At 42.6% G+C, this 12040-nt stretch overlaps 1 protein-coding gene across 1 annotated transcript; it reads left to right on the top strand.

The window, feature by feature from the left end:
- The first annotated feature begins 4289 nt into the window (after positions 1 to 4289).
- LOC100846396 lies at positions 4290 to 5391 on the top strand. Its single transcript, XM_003566776.1, has 2 exons — positions 4290 to 4647; positions 4775 to 5391. The coding sequence occupies exons 1-2, from the start codon at positions 4290 to 4292 to the stop codon at positions 5389 to 5391; spliced, it is 975 nt and encodes a 324-aa protein (XP_003566824.1).
- The last annotated feature ends 6649 nt before the right edge of the window (positions 5392 to 12040 follow it).

Raw genomic sequence — 12040 nt, 5'->3', positions numbered from 1 at the left:
TCGTTTCGTTTTGTCGACTTAATATAAGTTTAAGAGCAAGTTCCATAATCGGAGTCGGCACCGACTCACGCTAGGCCACCGACTATTGGCCAGGGAGTTAACGGGCCTGGTAAAGCTCTCTTTTGGGCCGACGCAAAGAAAAATATAGCAAAACGTGTCAGAAGAAAGCCCAGCAACTTGATCGGGACTAAATTTGACCAGCACTACAACAACAGAGGTGACTTCATGGTTATTCTAAAAAAAGGTGACTTCATTGGACAGCGGCCACCACACAGACGAAACAGATTGATCTAGAAACCCTAGCCGCCGTCTTCGAAAAAGTTTCACTCTCCAACGGTTCCCCTAGTCTCTCACGGCCGATCTGGCTTAAGAGACGAGAGAAACCACGGATCAACGTCTGACATCAAGTTTTGCTACCTTCTTGTTAGGTTTTTGTGTGCTTCTCAGTGGCGTCTTGGCAATGGAGACGTTGTCATCTAGAAGATTGATGTCCTGACTCCTTTATCGTCCTGGTGCAGGCGTTGCAATCTATGCCATGGAGTCAGCGGTTCTCATGGACACGTCTTTTCGGGTTTTGGTCTTTTTCCTTGTTCATTCATCGACGGAGAAGCAGTTTTACAGCTTGTCTTGCAAGGGGCATGACCCCGGCCATGGTGCGTTCAATGATCTTAGGTTCTCATCGTTCGAGGTGGACGACTCATGCGGCTTTCAAAACCTCTCAGGTTAGTTCAGCTTGCGCAAGCATGGTATTCTGCAATTTTGCAACGAATATGTGGAGAAGCATCAAGATGCGAAGGATGGATCAAGAGAAGTTACTTCAAAGGACTACAATGAAGCTTTTAGTTTTGTTGAGTATCTTTGTTCTTTGTGTTCGTTCGTGTATCGATCTTTTGTACTTTGTCTCTTGAATCAATAAAGCCTGATTGTTGCTCTAAAAAAACAAAGGTGACTTCATACGCCTTGCTTGGTTGGGCTCTGCCTTATCTAAAAGCAGCCGTGGACTGTCTGCCATGAAAAATCAGCTATGGGTTTTTTGCTGTGGAAAAGCTGTAAAGCTATTTGGCAAACTAGCCGTGCAGTTGTGGTTGTGGAGTACAATGCCTCTACCACGAGCGAAACATGAGCAACACTAGGATGCCATTGGTGTAAGAGAACTTATGTAAAACTAGATTATTGACTCTAGTGCAAGTGTGAGTCTGAAGGAAATATGCCCTAGAGGCAATAATATTGTATTATTAAATTCCCAAATTTGTAATTGATGTTTATATTTCTATGCTATAATTGCAATGGTTCTTGAATGTGAGATTCAGAGGAAAACTCATTTGCATGTGTGGAAACATAAACCCTAATTTAAAGGTCCCTAGTCACGCCTCTTTGACTAACTTATATATAATTGATGATTCTGTTTTCCTGATCATGAGCATATGATGCTGGTTATATATGAGAGCACATTGTTGGTTGAACAATGGTGTTGGATTGACCTAACTAATAATATACCGAGAGATCACATCGATTACTTGTTATCGATATTATTGTTATTGTTGTAATTATCATTATCCTTAGACCATGAGAATATCGTATGATATTTATATCGGAGGGATACTTTGGTGTTACCTATTGTTTCCCGTAATAGGGTTATCATGACGGTGATTTCCGGGTACTCCAGAAAGTATGAATTGACTCGATAGTTCAAGATTGGGATTTGCTCCTCTATCGGTGGAGAGATACACTTAGGGCCCACTTGGTACGACGATATCTATCACCGTCTGGCCAGACACAAGAATGATATGATCATTGAGATATCGGAGTATGGAACGAGTTAAAATTACAAAACCAGTAACGGGGATAACTAGCTACAAGTGGAACAAGGGTTGGTTCATGGGCGTACCGGAAGTCTCACCCCGGGTTTTGTAAACGTATCGCGAAGCAAAGGGAAATGGTTTTAGTAACAAATGATTCGCTCGAAAGTCTTCGTGGATGTGTAGTAATTATTGAGAGTGTCCAGACTCTTTAAATAATTATTGACTGGGTCATAGCTACACATTTCCGAACCTACGTGGTTACACGCTTAACGACGAATGGTTATTTGAAGGTCTAGAGTTTGGAATTTGGTCGAGAGTTGAATACCGAAGTTGTTTAGAATGACGAGACATATTTTACGGAGGTCCTAAATGTTATTTAGGAGTTATAAACATGTTCAGAGTAATCACGAGTGCTTCCGGAAGGTTTTAAAAGCCTCTAGAAGGATCTGATGAAAATTCCGGAAGGTCAAAAGTCAAAGGTGGGTCAAACCCTGGTCAAAGGTGGACCACGTGATCAAAGGTTGACCATAGAGGGCCAGCCACCTTGGTTTGGAGAATGAGATATAAGACTCCTATTAGAAGTCTATATCTATTCCTATTAGAGGTATGAGTCCTACTCCTTTTGGAGGAAGACTCCTTTCCCCCTTTGGCCGGCCAACCTCCTATATAAGGAGGGGAGGGGTGGCCGGCTATAGGGTCACTCTTGATAGTTTTTCTTTGCCCGTCAAATCCGAGCTCCCTCCTCTAAAGTTTTAGACGTCTAATTAGTAGATCGTCTACTTTCCGATCTAGTTTCTTCCGGCGGTTCTTCGTACTGGACATCGAAGTGCTGCTGAACTATTCCTTCGGGACGTGTGGATACGTGGGGAGAGATCGTCCACTTCCATCTTGCGGACGGATCGCTGTTCGTCTACTTCAATCTTTCAGGCGCAGCAGATCGTGCGAGGAATATTCTCGCAGCTGGGAGGTATAACCTAGCTTCGGGAATCTGCTACAGGCTTCAACGACAATCTACTTCCACTACGGTTGTTGGTACGTGATCAATCTATCGCATCCGCATAGTGATCTTTGTTGGTTCGTTCATAGGAAAATTTTAAATTTCTGCCTACGTTCCCCTTCAATGGTATCAGAGCGATCTATGCGTAGATGTGATTTGATCTAGAGCATAGATGATATGCGGGCGTTGCACAAGTGTTGTGCGGGTATTGTAGATTGGATCTATAATTATCTGAATATCATATTATCCCTGCTCCTTGCATTACTCATATAATCTGGCAGAACGTGGAATTTTGCTACAAAGGCTGGTTCTTCCGAGGGCCTTCCACTTTGGCTGGTGGTCGTGTCCGGAGTTGCAATTTCAGATACTTTGGGTTCCACGGTAGCTGGTGAAATCTTGGGTGCAAGGTAGAGAGGGTTGTGGGTGAACTCTTCGTCCACAGTGGATGGTGCATACAGGTGATGCCATGCATACTGAAACGATGATATGACACATCGCGCCATATGTTTCGTAGGTAGCAAACGGTTTGTTTCGCAACCCTAGAAACCACGTAAAATCTGCAAACAAAATTAGAGGCGTCTAACTTGTTGTTGCTGGAAGTTGCATGTGAGGTGATATGGTCAATTAATTCATGCGGATGTTTGTATGAGATGCCATGTGTATGTAATAATTATTTTTCATGACCTGCGTGTCGTGAGTACGGCATGATGGCTGGAGCCATATGATTGTCATATATTTAATTGACCTGCGCGTCAAATTATGTTATGCATTTATTTATTTAGCTATAGAGATAGCTATATTTAATTACTAGGTGATACCCCGCGCATTGCGGCGGAATTTAGGGCCTGTTTGGATTGCCACCAAAGCCGGCCTTACCAAATAATTGGCCGTGCCATCGGTTTATTGCTTCCGTTTGGAACAGAACCAAATTTGGCGCGCCCGGGCGAATTTGGCAGCCCGCCAACGTAATTCTCGCCGTCGCACCGGCGAGACGAGGGCGTGGAAATCGCTCGCCAAAATTTTGGCTACCCTTTTGCGCGCGAGACCTCGCCCGAGTATAAAAGCAGTCACCGTGACTTTTCCCTTCCTTCTCTCAGTTTCACACAGACAAGGCACACGGATCTGGATCGGGCGAGTCCTGGTCGGCGGCGTCCAGCATCAAGCAGCGGTGCTCCGGTGGCCGGCGTGATTTAATAGCTCAACAACTGTGGGCAGATAAAGAGAGTGAGACTACCAATGAGGATGCTGCCTCACCTCTGTGATGCTGATGTATTTCCAGTCTAGGAGAAATTGTAGTACCATGCTTAAGTGTTGGTTGTAATGAATTTATGTATTGTACCCTTTTGAGATTGTAAGACTATTTGAGTTTCTTAATTCCATTGTGTGGCTGCATATGTTAATTTCCTTCCTTTTCTATCTTATAGTACACTGATTGTTTACTGACATTTATGTTATGTTTGTCTTAATTATTGGTGACACATGTGCAGATCATGGGGAAACACAAGCCCATAGTTAAGAGTGAGGAGGACATCAACTCTCGTGATAAGTACATAACCTGGACAGACGAGGCAACTAAGTTTATGCTTGAGTGGTATATTGACCTCCGTAAAGACAAACCTGCATCTTTCAAGTTCAAGAAACAACATCACTTACAGTGTGCGGATGCTCTAAATGGCAAGTTTTCGCTTGGTGTCACTCAAAATCAAGTAGATCGGCACTACCGTGCATGCAAGGAGAAGTCTGGCTGGGTGCGTCGTGCCATGGCCAATAGTGAAAATGGCTTCGACTATACCTCATGCAAATTCACAATTTCTGAGTCTGAGAAGGAAAATCTCAATGTGAGTACTGGTGCATTTTCTTATTTTTATCATCGCCTACATTCAGAACAGAACATGTCTCCGCGTAGCTAAATTTAATTGATAAGTTCCATGCTTACAATAACATATTTTTTCTCTTGTGCTTTGATAGAAACAAGTGGTCAACTACCTTACTAAACCAATCAGGTTCTTCCATCAATTGCGAGAGTTGTTCTCAAGCCAGTCCCATGCTGATGGTTCACTTGCAGCTGACCAAACCACTGTCAATTTGGATGACGATGGTGATGACTATGAGAAAGTTGAAGCTTATACAATTCCGGTGGACAGTGATGAAGCTGACTCGGACACCATTGGTGGGCGAAGTCCTCGAGTTGACTTGGATGGCAATCCATCGATCAAGAAGCGCAAGCGTGTCACATCATCACCTCACAAGAAACAAATTAAAGGCAAAGCAAATAGCAAGAGCAAGGTATGTGATGATGAGATGGCATCGAGTATTAAGAGGCTAGCAGACTCTCTTGTAGCTCCTCCTGTCCCTATACAACCAGTGCCACCTGCAGATCCTTATGCAAATATTTGGAAGCGAATAAATGCTCTCCCAGTCACAGCGAAGGACAAGCTTGAGATCGCGGCCCATCTATCCAAGCCAGAGCAAGATGTTTTTCGTAGTTACCTCAACCATGCCGATGACGCATTGCTTTCAGAGTGGGTCATTGGCTATTTTGAGCATCGATTCCAGAATGGTGGTGGCAATGGTGGTTCCGTTGTTCCCTAAAATGCCTGAACTTCACTAAGCTTTGTTGGCAACATTTTGTTTATATCACTATGAAAATCAGTACCTAGTAGTGGTGGTCAGGAACTCACAGTAGCTTCCCTATTTTGTCTATATGTGGTCAGATTAGGATGAACTAATGGGTATTATGCTCTAACTAAGTGGTCTTGTATGGGTATCAGAGACTCAAGTAGTATGTGAACTTCATTTTGTCTCCTAGATGAATGATCAGGTTTGATGGATGGGTTGTATCTAACAATATATTACTCTGTATGTGTGAACTATGTTGATCTAAATCTTTATATCAGTGTTGCTTGCAATGTTGCTATATTTGTTTCCTGTGTCATATCTCAACGTAATATTGGCTCATCATGGAACTGGACTTTGGAATCAAACCAAACATGGCCAATGTAAATTGCCAAATATTTGGCAAGTCATTTGGTTTGCAACCAAATGAAAGCCATCTGTTTTTGCCGATTTTTGGCAGCCACCAATGACTGCAATCCAAACATGCTAGTATTGCCAATATTTTGGTCATGCCATGGTTTTGGTCATGCCAAAAATTCGGCAAGGCTGGATGGGGTTCAATCCAAACAGCCCCCTTAGTACCAAATTATTTGCAAAAATGAATACCAGAAGCACGATAATTTTGTGAGAATATACCGTGTGCTTAAAAATATTTAAAAATGCTTCTGTTCTGATTAGAGAAAACATGCTAAAAATGTATACATGAATATCAAACAGTATTTTAGTCAAAACTCTATGAGCTACATTTGCGTCCCTGAAGTCTCCACCTTATGCCCATGTTCTGGTTCTTGGGTTGTGGCTGACAAATGCTCTACTTTTTTTTGTTTAAACTCAGCCATATCTTTCAAAATTGTGACATCAATTCTTGAACTTACAAATAAACAAGGAGCCGATCAAGCAAGACTACGTTAGGTGGGATATCTCCGTTTTTGGCAAAACCTACAATGCCGAGAGAAATTTATTGTGTATTTCATCACACACAGAACTTATATTTCAAAAAGTAAGATCTAGAGATCACTCATAATTGGAGTTTCTAAAAGAACATGCTTTTTTTAGTAAATGATGTTTCTGGCTGGATCAACTTTGTGCAGACTACCACTTGATTAATATAATCAAACAAAACACAAGAGAGTGAAGTGTCCATCCTTCTGCATTACTTTCATCTCACAACCTAATGAGTTATTTGCACATACGTAATTGAAGCAAATTAGGACTACTATAATTCTGCACGGTGACAGTATGAGGAGCCAGAAAAAAAACTAAAGAGCCAGCTGCTGCCATGAGAAATATGAGAATGAAACAGATCTTAGCATCACCAATTCACCATGCTTTGTTCTGCAATAAAAACTGAAGAAATCAGAGAGCAACAAACGTGGAGTGAGGGAAACCTCGATGCATATTCTTATATCAAAATGATCCTGTAGAAAGTGTTCCGCTAGAAAATGCTTACTTACATGCATAGTTCTAAAAAGTTATTATAAAAATTTAGTAAACATGTAGTAGGAAAGTAAAGCTATTTAGCAAAACCAGCCGAACAGCTCACAGGAAAAATTAGGGAGGCCTCCAGTTTAATCCAATGAACGATTTGCATTGCTTTCAAATATTAGGTAGGAGCAATCTATAGCAGTGCCATCACTCGTGGGAATTTCAGTAAACACATACCAGGATCAGATGCTCTGTTCATAATTCAGGAGATTGCTTTTCTTTGAGCGAATTACATCCCATCCTTGTTTTGAACACTGCCATATTTCAAGCGCCACCTTGTTAGAACCAACAAAGGGAAGATAAGCCGACCCCAGCAGGATGAGTAGTCCATGAGAGTGATAGTGATACTAATACATCTTATCTGCAACGCATCAAAAGAAAGAACTGCTAAAGGAGATGACTTGACACAACTCAAGAAAAGAGGGGCAATGAGAACTCTAGAAAAGAGGGGCAGTGAGGTTTGAGGAGGTACCAGTGCTGAGGATAGACCTCTCCTGTGGCGTCTACAGCGTTACCGAGATGCCAAAGATGAAATAGAAAGAGGCGATTACAGCTGCAAGTCTTGGAGACCCTCCAGCTTTGTGCCATTGAAAGTGAATATTAGGTTGTCAAAAAAATAATTGCGCAATCTCATACGCACAGAGACAAATAAAAGGTAACCAATTAAATTCAGAGATGGGAGCTAGATGCAAGCAGCGGGGGGTAAAAAAAATATAAGATGCATGTGTTCATGCAATGTAAGTAAGAAACTTCAAAGATAAGAGCTTCTGCATCAATGCTAACAGACCTATGAAGCAATAAGCACCGACTTTGGAACAACGAAGAAGCCATGACCCTTGCCGGAAAAACTGCAAACACCCATTGAGCCGGACAAAATCTAACGTCTGGCAAATTCTAAAACATAAGCTTGGGATTGAAAAATTCAGGGGAGGGTGAAAATCGGGAGTGCCCAGCTCCAGCTACCTTCCGAGGAGGCCCGTGACGAAGATGTAGATGCGACCAGGCCGGCGTGTTAGGTAACGATGGCAGCAGAGTCAAGTTTTTAGAAGCCATGGTGGTGGAGGATCAGTTAAATGGAGTAATCTCTTCTGCAGTCGCCGGAAAATGCGATGCGTGCTTGAGGCCGTTTCATATGCATTTGTGGCTGGGAGATTGTGGATCGCAGTGGCAGAGGAGATAGTGGTAGCATTAAAGTGGAGAAGATGAGGCGCAGGGGAGATAGTGTGGCAGCATTAAAGTGGAGAAGATGAGGCGACATCAAAGAAGCAATTAGTAGGGAAGATGGGCCGTGGCTGAGTCAGTGCCATGGGGATCGCGATGCGTGCGATGGGCGTGATGGGTGCGGCAAGGGTGCAGGAGGCACGATATGGTTGCGGCAGTTGCGGCAAGGCGGAAGGAAGGTGCGGCAAGGCAACGGAGGCAGCGAGAGAAAAAAAACCCGGGCCAAGGCAGAACAAAGGTAGCGAAGGAAAAAAAAACTCACGACCTGCTGACGTGGACACAGTGCATGTCGACTTTGCTAAATTTATTGCTTTTAGTGGGCTTCACTCTTATAGAGATTATAGATTTGCGGAGGCATAATATTGACGACGAGCGACGATGGACCTCGACGCGGCGACGTAAAAGGAGAAAGCGTTCTCAACATTTAAGGGCTATATCACGTCATAGTAATAATTGAATGCGATGTTAATCCTTTATTGTTTTGTGATGTTAATCCCTATTTGCACCTTGTTTTATGCGTGGTAGACGTGTTTAATAGGGTGATCCCTCATGACAAATATCAAATTGTTCGTGTTCTTCCAGTGCAGCACCGGCTTAATAAAAGTCATTTCAAAGTGCGCCATGTCACATGGGTACAATAGATTTGACCAATATGAGGCGGGCGTGAATCGTTTACGTAGCAAGAGCCCTCGGTTGTTTTGACGAACTTAGCAAGAACATCTTGGGTTCGGAACACGCCCATCGAAAGATGAACAGGAGTCACATGAGATGTGATTGGCAAGTTGGCCTACCGCTCTAATTATCTGCCATCAGTGATGTCACATCAATGTTAGAATAATGTAGTCACTATTAATCAATTATGAGGGATATTGATTTTAGTGGGAGCGACTTATTAATTGTAAATAATAGTTGCAATTAATTATAAACAATGTCTAAGTGAATTGCATTTATGTTGCAGATTAAATGGCTCGCGTTCCCATATTAAATGTTTGAGAAAGAGAAATTAACTGCGTCTGGCAGTAATTACACGGACTGGTTCCGTAACCTGAGAATAGTTCTCAGGGCTGCTAAGAAAGAATATGTTCTTAACGCAGCTCTTCCAGAACCACCAGCGGATGATGCCTCAGACGATGATAAAAATGTTTATCAATCTCAGAGTGATGACTCCATTGCCGTGCAGTGCTTGATGCTATCTTGTATGGAGCCGGAGCTGTAAAAACGTTTTGACAGCATGACTGCATATGATATCGTGGTCGAACTTAATGCCCTGTTCAAGCAACAGGCAAGGAAAGAACGTTATGAGATAACGAAAACCCTGTTTGACTGCAGGATGGCTGAGAGGAGTTCAGTTAGCCAACACGTGCTCAAAATGGTTGGGTACAATCAAAAGTTGACTTCGTTGGGATTTTCATTCCCCGATACGCTTGGCACTAATCTCATATTGGCATCCCTCCCACCAAGTTATAGTCAGTTCATCATGAACTACAATATGAATGGGATGGACAAGAGCGTGAATGAATTGTTCACAATGCTCAAGACTGTAGAGGTAGGCATACAGAAGGACGCCAATCATGTGATGATGGTGAATAAAACAACCAGTTTCAAGAAGAAGGGTAAGACCAAGAAACGGGGCATGAGCGTTGGCAAGACCTGTGCAAAACCCAAGGGTGGCGCCTCTCCTGATTCTAGGTGCTTCTTCTGTAAACAAAAGGGCCACTGGAAGAGAAACTGCAAAAAGAAGAAGACTGGAGAGTCCAGCTCAGGTATGTTGGACATACATGTTATTGATGTTTTCTTAGCTGGTCCCCACAGTAACTCTTGGGTATTTGATACCGGTTCAGTTGCTCATATTTGCAATTCGATACAGGAGCTGCAGAGGCCAAGGAGACTAGCAAACAATGAGGTCAAGATGCGCGTCGGGAACGGAATACCAGTTGTTGTACAAGCCGTCGGCGTGCTACCTCTACATCTACCATCAGGATTTATTTTAGAACTTAGTAATTGTTACTTTGTACCAGCCTTACGCAAGAACATTATTTCTCGGTCTTGTCTATTGCGTAGTGGATATTGTTTTCAGTTTGAGAACAATGCTTGTTCACATGGTTGATGGGTTGTTCATTATGGATCTTGATAGTACTAATCACATCTTTAACTGCTAAACGTCCGAAAATGACTGATAAAACAAGTAAAACTTACTTGTGGCACTGCCGTCTAGGTCACATAGGTAAGAAACGCATGAAGAAGCTCCATTCGGACGGAGTTTTGGAGTCTTTTGATTTTGAATCATTTGACAATTGCGAGGCTTGCCTTATGGGTAAATTGACCAGGACGCCATTCACTGGCCATGTTGAACGAGCAAGTGACTTGTTGGAAATTATACATACTGATGTGTGCGGTCCAATGAGCACGCCTGCGCGCGGTGGATATCTTTATTTTGTAACCTTTACTCATGATTTGAGTAGATATGGATATATTTACTTAATGAAGCATAAGTCTGAAACCTTCGAAAAGTTCAAAGAATTTCAGAACGAAGGAGAGAATCATCGTAACGAGAAAATAAAGTTTCTACGATCTGATCATGGAGGTGAATATTTGAGTTATGAGTTTAGCAACCATCTTAGTGATCGTGGAATTGTTTCACAACTTACGCCACCCGGAACACCACAGAGGAACGGTGTGTCAGAGAGACGTAATCGAACCTTGCTAGACATGGTACGACCGATGATGTCATTAACTGAATTGCCATTATCTTTTTGGGGTTACGCGTTAGAAACCGCAGCTTTTACACTGAATAGAGCACCGTCTAAGTCTGTTGAAGCGACACCATATGAGTTATGGACTGGGAAGAAACCCAACCTGTCATTTCTTAAAATTTGGGGTTGCGATGCTTATGTAAAATGTTTACGGCCAAATAAGCTCGAGCACAAATCGGACAAATGCTACTTCATTGGTTATCCCAAGGAAACAGTTGGGTATTACTTCTACCACCGCACCGAAGGCAAAGTGTTTGTCGCAAAAAACGAGGTATTTCTCGAGAAGGAATTTCTTGCGAAGAGGTGAGTGGGAGAACAGTTATACTCGATGAGATAATTGGATCTTCGGCGTCAGATCACAGGGAAGAACTTTCGGAAGTTGTTCCGGAGAAAGTTCCTGTGACTGAACCGGAAGCAACTACGTGTGATGTAGAAACTTTGGTCGAGCAAGTACCTGAACCACGTAGGACAGGGAGAATTCGTCACGAGCCCCAGTGGTTTGAGAATGAAGTCTTCCTGGTGGAAACAGATGAACCTGCAAATTATGAAGAAGCTATGGCGGGCCCTGACTCCGAGAAATGGCTTAAGGCCATGAAATCCGAAATAGATTCAATGCATGAAAATCAAGTTTGGAACTTGGTGGACCCTCCAAAGTGTGTGAGACCTATTGAATGCAAATGGATCTATAAAAAGAAAATAGACGCTGATGGAAATGTTTCCGTCTATAAAGCTCGACTTGTCGCAAAAGGTTTTCGACAAATTCAAGGAGTTGACTACGATGAGACTTTCTCACCTGTAGCAATGCTAAAGTCTGTTCGGATGTTACTAGCAATTGCTGCATATTACGATCATGAAATATGGCAGATGGATGTAAAAACGGCTTTCCTTCACGGAAAATTAACCGAGGATGTGTATATGATGCCGCCCGAGGGTTTTGTTAATCCTAAGGATGTTGGTAAAGTATGCAACCTTCAGAGATCTATTTATGGATTGAAGCAAGCATCGAGGACTTGGAATCTTCGTTTTGATGAATTGGTCAAAGGGTTTGGTTTCACCAAGAATTACGAAAAGGCTTGTGTTTACAAGAAAGTAAGTGGGAGCTCAATTACATTTCTAATATTATATGTGGATGACATATTGTTGATCGGAAATAGTTTTTCAATGTG

Source organism: Brachypodium distachyon, chromosome 2 (genome assembly GCF_000005505.3).
Source record: "Brachypodium distachyon strain Bd21 chromosome 2, Brachypodium_distachyon_v3.0, whole genome shotgun sequence".
Lineage (NCBI taxonomy): Eukaryota > Viridiplantae > Streptophyta > Magnoliopsida > Poales > Poaceae > Brachypodium > Brachypodium distachyon.
The sequence above is the reverse complement of the archived record's forward strand: the minus strand, read 5'-3'. Positions and strand labels throughout refer to the sequence as shown.

Bases quoted from the DNA above. Each gene is read 5' to 3' on its own strand.
- LOC100846396 (XM_003566776.1), top strand. From the start codon at position 4,290: ATGGGGAAACACAAGCCCATAGTTAAGAGTGAGGAGGACATCAACTCT. The intron at 4,648-4,774 runs GTGCATTTTCTT...GATAGAAACAAG, and splicing joins AAATCTCAATGTGAGTACTG to TGGTCAACTACCTTACTAAA.